This window comes from Convolutriloba macropyga, chromosome 10 (genome assembly GCF_964194025.1).
Source record: "Convolutriloba macropyga chromosome 10, txConMacr16.3, whole genome shotgun sequence".
NCBI classification, from domain to species: domain Eukaryota; kingdom Metazoa; phylum Xenacoelomorpha; order Acoela; family Convolutidae; genus Convolutriloba; species Convolutriloba macropyga.
In genome coordinates, this window is record NC_134477.1 from 23967517 (window position 1) to 23981534 (window position 14018).

General features: G+C 34.8%; 1 protein-coding gene across 1 annotated transcript; it reads right to left on the bottom strand.

Annotated features, from left to right (window-relative positions):
- Window positions 1-6952: 6952 nt before the first annotated feature.
- On the bottom strand, window positions 6953-12137 carry LOC142347972 (uncharacterized). Its single transcript, XM_075399139.1, has 2 exons — window positions 12017-12137; window positions 6953-7325 (listed from the first exon to the last, which is right to left on the bottom strand). The coding sequence occupies exons 1-2, from the start codon at window positions 12049-12051 to the stop codon at window positions 6953-6955; spliced, it is 408 nt and encodes a 135-aa protein (XP_075255254.1). The 5' UTR covers window positions 12052-12137.
- Window positions 12138-14018: the final 1881 nt, after the last annotated feature.

A 14018-nucleotide genomic window follows, 5' to 3' on the forward strand; every position in this document is an offset into this window, starting at 1 on the left:
AATTGGAGCACCGTGAACTAGACTATTTTATATTCAATGACAGTTTTTGTGAATAGAAATCACTCAGTGGTGTTTTTCTTTTTATGAATCAACTCAGTTTTTGATTATTTTGTTTAAAATACTTCAGTGCTGTTTTGCCTTATAGATATAATTAGTCCTCTAATTACATAGAAAAATTTCTCACTGCTGTTCTATTGTATGGATAAATTTAGTCGTATGATAATTTAAAAAAAAATCCTCAGTGCTATTTTTATAGATAAAGTTATCCTTTTGGTTATATTGTAGTATCAGGTTTTCAGCAGTAACGGATTTGTGGTGCAAAGATAATTTTCGTAAGCATAACAAATTAATTATTTTTGATGTATGAGATTTATTTTTGAAAAAATCTCCTTTCAAGAGAATAGGTGCTATCTTTTTGCAGTGATAGAATATCATACTGGAAACTGGATAATGGTTTATACTGTCGAAGAAGACTTTCTTACTTGTTTTAGCAAGCTGAAATAAACAAAGTTGAGGTGATGACATAGGACGCAATTTCAACGGCCCTTAAAACTTGGCTTTTGTTACTTTTCCTGTTTCAACGGAGCATTCAATCGTTAGTAACATCTCGGAGACAACTGAACCTGCAATTGCTCGTTTTGATAGAGTCCGAACTGAGGTAAAGGATGAAGCCCCGTTATTCAATGAATAAGCACTGTGAGGAAAAATCCATTGAAAAGTCCGAAAAATCAGAAGAAGGGTAGGTCGAAGAATATGTAAAAACCTGAATGAAACTTTATATGAAAGTTAAAAGTTCAATTATCTTTCTTATATATATATATATATATATATATATATCAGATCATCAGAATAAAAATGTCGTCTCGTTACTGCTCATGTTATTGATTTATTCCCTCAACTTTTTTTGTTTTGTATAATACCACTAACTTAAGTTTGTATCCTAAAAAGCTCATCAATTGTTTCCATCATTTTTCAATTTGATAAAAAAAAGTCCCTGTCCTTTAAATATCACGAACAGATTCCGCTAACAAGTTGGATTTATTTAGTTTCTTTTGTTTATAGAAAAGAACGTAATTACTGAGGGACTTTTATACAAAACTTTCCTCATAATTCATCTGTCATTGTTCGTCAGACATTGTTCCTTAGTCATTTGTAGTTGTTATGTCTTTGTTGGTGTTCTTTCATCAGATTTTGAGTTTAGAATCTATCCCTTCTCTTAAAGAAGAAGGGACAGAATCTAAAAAGCAATTAAAATCAATTAAAACAGTAAAGCTAATTTGCAACTGTAAGACGCGGATAATAGTGACATTCAAGTTGCCGGTAATGAGGACGCGGATATTAGTGACGAATTTTCCTAATTTCGAGCAAATTTTAACCAATTTCTCTTACTGGCACTGGTGTCCGCAGAAATTCTATAAATCCAGAAATGACCTCTGCTCGGATCATTACCATCCGGAAATGACCTCTGGACATACCATCCCAAGACCAAGTGACCTTTGATAATACTATTGTGCGCCCGAACCAAATCCCATACTCTGTAAATTTTGTCTGGAAACACACTGTGTGCGTTGCACTTACGTCTGATCAGAGGTCAATTCCGGATGGGACCTCAACCTGGGAAAAGCGGTTATATGAATTTTTGTCCAATCTTTGGGTTCTTTTTTTGCTCAAATTCTCTTCCTATTTTTCGTGAACCCACTTTAAAGTAGGTTTAATCAGAGGTTATTTTTATTTGAAACTGAGTTTTTGTTTAAGTATTCTTTTGCTCTCATGGCTTTTGCATAAATCATCGTACTTCCTTCCCACTAATGGCGGCGTTTTGGGGTAAAGTTACTTTGGGTTGCGCTTTTTGAAAATCGTTTGACTGCGTGATCTGACGTCATCATTCTTCGACTCATTCGGTAGCAATTTTCAACGACACATTTGTACCTAGATTTGTTGTCTTCACTTGTCCTGCACTTTTCTTGGCACTTTTTCACCAGTTCTTGAGTCTCAATGTCCCCAATCCAGTCTCGTTTCTGAGCTCTCATTTGTCGCAATCTGCCGGCACTTCGAAAACTTCCGCCTTGTCCGTGCCCAGAAGCTTGTTCAACAAAAATTAATAAATGAAATAATAAAACTATGAAAATCAAAATATTTGATTGCATTGCTAATGACCTGAACATTTTTTGGTAATACTGAAGTTTGGTAAAGAGCAAAATGAATGTTGTTTGTCTAATTCTGCATTTGGTATTAAACTAAATAATGCCTTTTGAGTGAAAGTGTTTAACTTGTGAAAGACAAAATGTCATACTCGAGATCACTCGAAACTTATTTGCAGAACAAAAGACTATCATTACGACACAAAACATACATTATGCTTGAGTAAATGTTCTCAATTTAGTCACTGTTTTCTACGGTATCTGTTAACAACCTAAATGAGAGAAAGCCTAATTTGTAGATGATTTCATAAAAGATCCTATTGTTTAATTGCAGATCAAGAAGACCAATCAGTAGGATCAACAATTTTTAACGCCAATTATTAGCGATCTGATGTTTTTGTCACCTAATTAGTGGGGGCATCAAATTAAAATCAAACTGACGACGGTGCTTGAGCGAGCAACTTAAAAAGGGCTCAATTTGAATAGATTATCAGCCGAAAAACAACAAAACAAAAGTGGGTTTTCAAAAGAAAACCCTCCAGCTATGTTAAATCATCCAATCACGAGTTTATGTTCTTACCTGACCTAAATGGGGAGAACAAAAGCATATTGTAATAGACGCCTACTTCTTGTTGTCAAGAAAAGAAACGGACTGCTTATATTTGATTAATCAAACTGCTAATATGCTGTGTTGATGACAATGGAACAAATTGCCCTCTTCAATAAGAACTTTTAACAGAAAAACTTGCTTTAAAAAGTTTTATCCGAATTTTTGCTCGATCAGCACAAGAAATTACCCGTTAATAGACAATAATGAGACTTCAAACCCTATTTTTACCTATGAGAACGAACAGTCACAATTTTAAGATTATTATATTAATAACAAAACTGATTAATTTATTTAACAATTGAATGCATGTAAAAATCTAACCTTAGGGTTATAAACTGAATAATTTACATTTTTCAACAAACAAAAGGTCAAGATAACCACGTTTGCCACCTTAACGAGCAATTGAAGACTTTTTGGAAACAAAGTATGGGGGAGTATCTGCAATCTTTTGAGATAGGTGACTTGGTCAAGCATGTAGACGTATGAACAAGATTTACCTCAATTTTGAAATGAAGATCATAATATAGAAAAACATTGCATCGCTAAAATCAAAAAGTTTAAAACATGAGACCATAGTAACATTATTTCCATTGGATACTGGCCACTTGATTTAGTATGTTGCTGGACACAACTCATTTTTGGCTGTCTCAATTTTATCAGGCACTTTCTTTTAGACTTTTTACCAATTCAGCCCATTCTTACTTTAATTGTCGACGACTTTAACTGCTGTTTTTTGGGATAGCATTTGGCCTCCCGTATCAAGTAACATAGTAACTCAGCGCTGAATCATAGTGTTTAAATTCTGCAATTTTACCCTGAACAATACTATGTACATGTCCTTTGATACGCTGATCAAGGTAAAAATACAGAACAAAAAAAATATTATCCGAACTTAATATGCGCAGACCATTTTTATAGTCTGAGCAAAATGTGCTCAGCCGAACTTTACAGACTGCTCAGGCGACATTTACAGACTGCTTATCAGAATTTCAGTCCTTTTTTAAATACTTACAGAAGAGGATCAGTTGTTTTTAAATACCTACAGCTGAGGAGCAGTCTGTTTTTAAATACCTACGGCTGAAGAGCAGTCCATAAACCAGAACCTACGGTTGAAGAGCGCCTCAGTCGACTGGACTTTCTGATGAAGGGTGATGCAGGAGTCCAGACCTTCAGCTGAGGCCTAGTTCAGAAGACTAGACCTGCAGCTGAAGTGCAGTCTGGTGGATCAAACATTTAACAGAAGATCACATCATTGGACCCCACCTTTTTCTGAGGAGGAGAAAAATTTAATTTGAAATAATTGCAGCAAGTTCTTAAGAATCATTGATTTATTAACAAATTTAAAAGTGCTTGTCAGTTCCAGTTATGGCCATAATTGAGTTATAAATGCTGCATTAGATTTTTTGTACCTCGAATTGAATTGAACTGAACTGAATTGAAACAATGAATAGAGCCAACTGGTGGGTTTGAAACACTCTTCAGTTCGTCAAATCTTTGATTGTCGAAACATATTTATACGCAGCTCTAGAAAAGTTCGTAACAAAATTAGATTTAACACATAAAACTGCCTAACTTAACTAACCAACGAACAGATATTCTAGTTACAGGATTTGCTTGACTAGCTCATGGCTTTCTTAGATTTCTGTACTTACTAAAGGAGAATTACTTTAACATGATCAAAAGCATTAAGTTGCCTAATAAAAAAAAAGCTCTGACTTGATTGAAAAATTTTGAGTGGTAGTATGCTAATTTCTTTAGAATTGGCTTTAAATCACTAGTTTAAGCACACTATAAAACGCCAGAACTACCGATCTCTACGCAAAATTTGAGAGTGTCGAACTTATTCGCACTCGCATACTTTCTTGATCTTAAAAAATGCTTGCAGAAAACAGCAATATTGCTATGCACATACTCAGTCAAAGGTCGGTTTAGCTGCGAAATTAAGGACCAGAAAATTAGGCTTGGTTGATTAAAAGTTAAAAATTGATTAAATTTTTTTACAAATAATAAATTACTACTTAGTTAGGGAGTCCAAGCATTCCTCGCTGATTGGTATCTTGCCCGGTCTAACCAACCCTTTTTTCATATAATCATTGCCCTGAAACAAGACAAAGCGCAACAAAAGAAAACGTTTGGTTGTCAACGTCGACTCTCTAAAAACACCTTTTTCTGAGGAGGAGAAAAATTTAATTTGAAATAATTGGAGCAAGTTCTTAAGAATCATTGATTTATTAACAAATTTAAAAGTGTTTGTCAGTTCCAGTTATGGCCATAATTGAGTTATAAATGCTGCATCAGATTTTTTGTACCTCGAATTGAATTGAACTGAACTGAATTGAAACAATGAATAGAGCCAACTGGTGGGTTTGAAACACTCTTCAGTTCGTCAAATCTTTGATTGTCGAAACATATTTATACGCAGCTCTAGAAAAGTTCGTTCAATGAGAACGACATTCAAGTGATATTATGATCACCAAACTATATTTCGCACTATTTTTAACTGATTTATTTGCCAACATTAAAGTTGGGCATCGGCTTCAATTCAGACAAAGACCAAAACAAAGAGGAAATAGCAAGGCGAGTTCCAAGTGCTCGGCGTGTTTTTAATGGCTTTGGCGCGTATTTTTTCTAATATTTTTATGTTTATTGCAACGCCTTAAGATTGTAAATCATCGTCTTGCACAAAACGTGCATCACCCAAATTTTCAACTTTTTTCTCGAATTTTTTATTCGAGTTCTATATCTGGGTACATCTCAATCTCAGATACAGCTGGTTCCTTACCCCATTCCAAGTGTCAATTTATGAAAAGACCATGGTTGACCGATGTTGTTAATGAAACCATTGTAGTTTCCAATAGTTTGGGGAGGCTTTAGTGGTCGGGGTCAACTATTGGTCAAACAAAATTTCTCAGGGCTGACCACGCGTCGACCCAGAGTAGTACGGTCAACTATTGTTTGACCAATAGGCGTCCTAGTTGGCCAAGGGTCCACAGATAAGTGTCGTGGTCAATCATGGGTCAAAAGAAACGCGTCAGGCTTGACAATAAAAAACAAATATCCTGTGGCAGTAACAGTTCCTGTTTAAAAAGCCCCTTAATCCTGTAAAACGCACCTCTGCTTTTGTGAAAAGACGGATGAAAAAACTTTCTGTGAACCATACTGGCTATCTATCAAAAGGCCGTGGGTTGACCTATGAAACGACTGCGGGTCGACCATAGTTAGGGTAGGAAAAGACCGTCGGTATACCGTAATAAAAGTATGGAAAAACCAGTTTTTATCATTATCAAACATCTTTTTTTGTGTTGACATATTGCTTTCAGTTTTGGCTGCTGTTTGCGGGCGGGGACAATTTACAATGGAATCACACTTTTTTAAAAAAATTTTGCGGTCTTGCAGGGATTGAGAAAGTTGGCAAGCACTGTAATAATTCTTCTTATGGTGGCAAAAAAGCGGGCAAAAATTTATACTGGCTGGGGAAATATGTTCAACGAACCTGGACTTAGGGTCCGCTATTTTGTTAAACTTTTAGAACTCTTGGCTGTCTCCCAAATATTTCTCATTTATTGGATAGCTTTTTTGTGGTGCTGTGAGGCCTAAGTATGTAAAAGCCTCTGTTTGACTTTTGCTTATCTGCCATCAATTAAAAAAATGAGAAATAAAAAAAGAATTTTGGTCGACTGCGTGGTTTACCGTAATAAGGGTATTAAAGACTGGTGGTCGACCTAAGAAAAGACTTCTGATAAATTTTAGGAGTGTGGCTGTTTCTTATGCTCATTTATGGCTACATCGGTCACAATCAGTTTCATTGTGTATATAATTCTCAGACCAATTGTGAATTCTCGATTTCAGAACCAATTTTGGATATATTTGCATCATTAGACATATAGCCAATCTGCAGCAATTTAACTAAGGTCACAGGCTAAAGGCCTCATATAATCTGAAAAGTTTCGTGTATTATCACAAATAAATTGTTTCCTGAACAACAAGCGTTGAGTGGACGAGTTACATGTAAAAATGTGCACAAAAACCAGATTAACATGATTTCAGCACGTCACAGATTTCGTCCTAAGATCCAAAGTTTTTTGATTGGTTCCCTTGAAATTATATGGGATCCGTGTCATAGACCGCTATCTGTTGCTTTTCTCTTAAAAATGAATAGTGTGATAAAAACGATAAAGTTTTAGAGGTCAACTTTATTGTTTTAAACTTCGTCTAATTTAGCCTCGCATAACCCAAAAGCATAGCTCTCTTTTGTATGGTCACCATCATCATCGTTAAAGCATTCAACGGCTGAGACGTCTTCCATGTTTGAACTTATCAAACAGCGCTTTTTGTCATCAAAAGTGGGTTCTTTATCAAAAATGCTCATGTTCATTTCCACCAGTTCGATTGAATTCCACTGACTTATCCACCTGTCAAGACTCCCCGATCCATTGCACTGGCGAGGGTTCACGAAACCCAACCAAAGACGACTGGTACTTTTATCAAAATCATCAACTTCTCGTTGTAGCCATTCCCGCAGTGCAACTATTTCTTCTCTGGAGCTCGGAGTGAAAACTTGCATTTGATGAGAACTGAAACACCAAAGCTCCATTCTAAAAATAGACAGGGAAAAAAGTTTTTTCTCATTTGTTACACTCAACGGACAGTTCCAAAACTGCAAACACTTTGTTTCGATGGTTTGCTTGTGCAAGACTTCTTGGACTCTGAGACTCAGAGACCCTAGTCGATTCAGGATGTTAATCTTGCAAGAATCTTGCAAGATTTTGCAAGATTATGGGTAATCGCGCAAGATCGCGAAAGAAATTGCAAGATTAGCAAAATTTTGCAACTTTTTTTTTGCAGAGAAGTAGCTGAAACTAGCTCAGATTATAAAGAGTTGAAAAGACTCATAGCTACGATTTCTTTATGGAAACCAGTTTCAACCTACAGTAATTGAAAAATACGTTTACGCTGTTCGAAACGTGAGGCCGAACATCCAGTTTAACTTCGCCTCGTTTCAGAAGGCTTCCGGCTGAATTTTTCAACCGAAGAACTTAGTTTTTGTACCTAAAAGCCGAAATTGACGTAAGAAATAATGATGAGTGAGAGAAGCTTTTTTCCGAGTGCTTAGATGGGTGAAACACCTGAATTTGGTTAGTTTTTTAATGATTTTTCAATAGGGATTCAATTCTCTGGGTTCATCTTTACAATACTGACAGTGTACTCCTAGTTATATGAGCTAAAAAATTCCCCAAATTTTTTTGGCCGCAATAATTTTTATTTCACAATTTTTGATCGACGCTTTTTTATCGTTTATGTAATAGATTTAGTGTCAACCAGTCTCCAAAGGGTTTTATAGAGTGCTTTAGGGTTTTTTTGCGAACCATCTATACCTCAAGTCGTTTTTGAGTTCCCACTGTTGTTCCTAATTAATCATCTCTTTCGATGAATCTCAAAATTAGTTGTCTTTCCATTGCCCATTGCTTCCAAGCACTTCTAACCTTATTTTTTTGTGCATGACATCATTTGTTACTTTGCTCTATGATAGTTCAACAGTCGACTTTAATACGCGACTTACCTCTTTTGAAAAAAAAAGATTTTTGAAAACCTGAACTGCCATACGTTAATTGAGTACAAATTGATAGAAATTGACTGTCAGTGCGGTGCAATTAATTAAGCGGCCTAATGCTTGAGTCGTCTCCTTGTTTTGCAACAAGTCAAAATTTTTGGATATCTTTTAGGAAGAGACAGAAAATAATTCTCAATTTCTCACTCTTCAAACTCTCTTAATTCTTATTTCATAATTCATTATTTGTCTTTTATTATAAAAGTCATTATCGCAGCTAATATCAGGTAAACTTTCCATTATATTTGATCTCTCCCAAAAAACTCAAAAACAGCCAGGCTCAGATGTTTTTCGGTGTAAAAATTTTATCAGTTGAGATTCTGGCTTATTAGTAAGTGCCGCGAGCCCAAATATTAGAATGTTAACCGAAAAGAACCTTACGTTAAGTCTCAGTTATTAGATGCAGTATTACCTATTTATTGCTAAGGTCTTACATTCTATTAAAGATACTAATTAATGAGAAAAGAGGGAGAGATAATACTGTGTGATTCGGCTAATCTTTGCATATCTGTAAATGCTGAGTCCATCTTTCAGGAATGCAGAAAATTCGTTCAATATGTTTATAAGCATTGCTTTTACATCACTCTCTTCTTTTCGTTTCATTTTTTCTGACGTTTTAAAACGTCCTGATGATCGTTGAGTTCGTTTAGTGCAGCTGTTGTTTACATATTTCGTTGCTTAACTGATTAAGTTTTGTACCGCCCAGTTTGTTAAGCGATTGCCTTTTGTTCAAAATGTTGTCGGAAATTACTTGCGAACTTAAATTTAGCCTTTATATCTCTTGAGCTACTAATAACCAGTGTGGTTTAATAGCTCAAGTAATTGCTCAACAAATAAGATTTTGTATTCTCGTTTCCTCATAGTATTCATTTATTTTGCGTTGAATTTGTAACCGAACAGAATCTGCTTTGAAATGTTTTGGATATTTCTATTTACTTCAGTTTGGGTATCGAAATCATTTATTTCACCGGTTAGACGTATATTTTGTCAAAACCCTCATGCGGACCTTCAGATAACTGTCTTGACTTTTTATTAGTAAAAAGTCTTGACGTTTTTACTGTCTTGACGTTTTTTTTATTAATCAGCAGTGAAATATAGCCCGAATTTTTTGACGCCTTTTGAAGTAAATCAAAGCAAACCAAATAGTAATGATACTTGCAAACTCTCGGCTTTTGAATCCAATTTTCTCAATTTATAAAAGCAGTTTTGCTTTGCTCAGTATGCAATCTAGACTTTGCTCAAAAAGTTGATAAAGTTTGGCAGTTAATGAGTTTTCCAATCAAAACTGCTTGACAAATTATAAATCAATTTTGAAAGATTTGTTAAAGAGAGAAAAATTTTTGAGTGAAATTGATCATTTTACAACTTAGTTAAGTGCTATGAAATTTCAATTGTTCAATAAAAAGAATTGTGTTAGCCGTGAGTCAATTATCAAAGTTTCAGTTTTGCGACTTTTATGCGCTTATGTCTCAATTCTCAAATTTTGAGCTGCAAAAAAAGGTTTTGTGAGAATCTCGATTTATTCTCTCTATTAACCAAATAGAGCAACTGATTTTCATCAGTCAATACTCCTGATTTGAATTTTACAGAACAAAATTTAGCATCATTTCTCATATAAATAGTTAACCTCACAAAATACATAACTTTTACAGGAAGTTAACCCAGGTTTGTGTTAATGATCAGACAAATAAAAACGCACAGTGTGGGGGGAGGGGGTAAAGTGCGCTTTTGATTACATGGACGAGCGCCATATTAAAGTCTGTCTACAGAAACGAGCTTCTTAGTCAAAATCTGACTATTCAAAATCTTCCTAGTCTTACGTCGGAAATGTTTAAACATAATTTCAGAAACGTTTTGCTTTGATTTATTTAAATTTTCCGCATTCGGCCAGATGATAACTTATACAATTTAATTTAAAAAATGACCCAAACATACACGCATAAAATAAATATGTCATAAGTGGTAGAAAAATAACATTAAACTTTGCGTAACACAAACAAATTTGAAAGTTGACAACCAAAAGTTTATGAGTCCTTTACTGGAATGAATTGTTTTAAATTGCGGCTCTAACATTTAGATAAATCCTGTTTGTCGTGCAGTTCTCAAAACAACAAGAACCTGAAAAGAATCTATTCCACTACTTCCATGCCAATCTCGATGGTCTACACGGTCCAAGAAGAGTTGATATACATTTTTTCAACCATATGGTTAAATATTCTTGAGACAAACAATAATTCCAATCACTCAATCAAAAATATATTCACCAATCAATTTTCTTAAAGAATCACATTATAAAACTTTCAGTTGCAGACTTACTCAAATTAAAAAACTTTTAGCGATGAATCAGTTCTGTGTAATCAAAAACGCTCTTCTCATCTCAATTATCTTTCTTAATTTTTGTTATATCATTTTTGTTATATCAATAAAAAAAATTTGTTAGCCGTGAGTCAATTATCAAAGTTTCAGTTTTGCGCCTTTTATGCGCTTATGTCTCAATACTCAAATTTTGAGCTGCAAAAAAGGGTTTTGTGAGAATCTCGATTTATTCTCTCTATTAACCAAATAGAGCAACTGACTTTCATCAGTCAGTACTCCTGATTTGAATTTTACAGAACAATATTTAGCATCATTTCTCATATAAATAGTTAACCTCACAAAATACAAAACTTTTACAGGAAGATAACCCAGGTGTGTGTTAATGATCAGACAATTAAAAACGCACAGTGTGGGGGGGGGGGGGGGTAAAGTGCGTTTTTTATTACTTGGACGAGCGCCATATTAAAGTCTGTCTACAGAAACGAGCTTCCTAGTCAAAATCTGACTATTCAAAATCTTCTTAGTCTAAAGTCGGAAATGTTTAAACATAATTTCAGAAACGTTTTGCTTTGATTTATTCAACTTTTCCGCATTCGGCCAGATGATAACTTATACAGTTTAGTTTAAAAAATGACCCAAACATACACGCGTACAATAAATATGTCATAAGTGGTAGAAAAATAACATTAAACTTTGCGTAACACAAACAAATTTGAAAGTTGACAACCAAAAGTTTATGAGTCCTTTACTGGAATGAATTGTTTTAAATTGCGGCTCTAACATTTAGATAAATCCTGTTTGTCGTGCAGTTCTCAAAACAACAAGAACCTGAAAAGAATCTATTCCACTACTTCCATGCCAATCTCGATGGTCTACAAGGTCCAAGAAGAGTTGATATACATTTTTTCAACCATATGGTTAAATATTCTTGAGACAAACAATAATTCCAATCACTCAATCAAAAATATATTCATCAATCAATTTTCTTAAAGAATCACATTATAAAACTTTCAGTTGCAGACTTACTCAAATTAAAAAACTTTTAGCGATGCATCAGTTCTGTGTAATCAAAAACGCTCTTCTCATCTCAAGTATCATTCTTAATTTTTGTTATATCATTCCGCACACCCAGCCATGTGTTGTTTTTTCGGACCTTGCACTTCTGTCACTTTGTAGATAGTCTAGTACTTTAGTGGCCACTAAAGTTGATAAACCCGGGTTCGCTTTCATGGCTTTTATCAGTTTTGAAAATTTTTAGCAGAGTTATTTTTTTATCATTTTATGGGTTCAAAACACAACAATGTGAACTCATTAATTTAATAAAACTACAAAGTGACTTACCTCTTCTCTTCTTGAGGTTTCCCAGGTTTAAGCATGGACTTATTAATTTATAGAAGGACTTTGAGATTCAAGCAGGGGTCAAAATTGAAGCCACTCGCCGCGTGCAGCCTATATACTAATTTTGTTTGAATCAATGGAACTAATTAGTACTATAGCTTTTAATGCAGACCCGGTGTGGGCTCTTTTTACAGCCTTAAGGTATTAAAGAGTTAGGGCTGCTTATTTCTGCGCGCGAAGTAGGCTTACCTAGTTCTTTCAGGCCAACCGACTCTATAAAATAGAGAATCTAAACTTCACTTATTACGGTGGTAGTATAATACAGCACCGGAGTCAATGGTATACACATCGTGCAACTATGTATTAGAATGACCGAGGTCAGTCTTGTTTGTGTTATATAAAGAGAATAGGGTCTTCTCGGACACTGACTGGCTGGAGGCGTACATTCAGTATTTCATCTGCTAAACTTCAACAATCCAACAGCAGTTAGTTTCTTGTGTTTTTAATCGCTTGATTCCAAAGTATGAAAACATTTGACTACCCTATACGCACTAGTGGCAGCTTTTAAAGCGGAATTTTTCGGTTCTGTGTGTCAAACTTTAGTCGAGCTCATGTCTAGCTGCGACAAAGGGGTCGATCTAAGTGTCTTTTTTGTGGACTATTTCAGTCGTTCATGCCACTTTCTGGACTAGCATGTTCTTTTAATAAGTCAAGGCCTAAACCTGGGTTTTGATCGGATTCCTGATAAGCATTCTTACAGTACTGCATCATCTCATAGAAGGAGTCCCACTTGCCAGGAAGTGTTTTGAAGCAACGGCTATCCTCGAATCCCGCCTCTGTCAGTCTATATGAATCAGCGGCATTTGTGTACCAATTTGGGCATATTGGGGAGGAACCCTCTGACACCAGAAACACTGCTGCAAAATAAAAAACAAACAAACAAGCTCCAAACAAGCCCAATGAAAAAGAAAACAATTAAACAAACAAAAAAAACAATTAAGCACGGACCGAAATTGGAATTCTTTTCTTGGCATAGCCAAGACGGCTCGTGTGTCTCCCCGGGTCGAGGTGTCAACGCTAAAAATCGCAAAAAATGTAGGATTTGCGGTGAATGCGTGGAAAAAACTAATTCAACGCTAAGAATCGCAAATCTTGAAAATTCACCGGCATGAAGGTTCACCCGTAACAATCACAAAAAATTTTTTGCAGTGAATTTTCGTAGGATTTGCGGGCGGTTTTTAGCGTTGAAATTTTGATTTTCACCGCTTCCCGTTATATATATATATATATATATATATATATATATATATATATATATATATATATATATATGTATGTAAATTTTCATATATATATATATATATATATATATATATATAAATATATATATATATATATATATATGCATATATATATATATATATATATATATATATATGTGTGTGTGTGTGTGTATGGTATGTGTATGTCGATGTGTTTGTCTTTGTGCGCGTCACAGAAAACATGCTTTAAATTATTGTACGATTTGGGCTCCTTTTTAGCGGCGAGCATTTTTAGGACTGCCGGTTTTTACCGGTGAATTTCTGTTTTCACCTTCGTCAACGGAAATCCTACAAGAAAGAGACCATTGTACACGGATTGGAAGCTCTCACCTACTGCATGATAACAATTTGTCATTTCACAGCGCTATTTTTCGAATACTTATTTGGTACTTTTTATCAAAAAAATTTATGGAGAACATATGCGTAGAAAGTTTGCAAAATTTGCGGCTTTAAGCGGTGATTTAAAGCTTACGGGGTGAAAAAATGATTCTCCGCTGCCAACAGGAAGCAAGGAAAATTAAAAATATTTCGCCACCAGACTCAGTGAATTCTGCGTAAATTCGATTAAAGTTTTTTACAGCAATTAACACATTCAGTTCCAATCTTAAATACATTTATTAAAAATTTGAGTCTATTCCAAATTTGCTAACTTAGTGTTGAAACTTCTCACATTTTTCTGTTCT

Coding starts and splice junctions, on each gene's coding strand:
- LOC142347972 (XM_075399139.1), bottom strand. CDS start 12,051: ATGCTTAAACCTGGGAAACCTCAAGAAGAGAAGAG. Junction 7,326..12,016: donor AAACCTCAAGAAGAGAAGAG/GTAAGTCACTTT, acceptor TTGGTGTTTCAG/TTCTCATCAAATGCAAGTTT.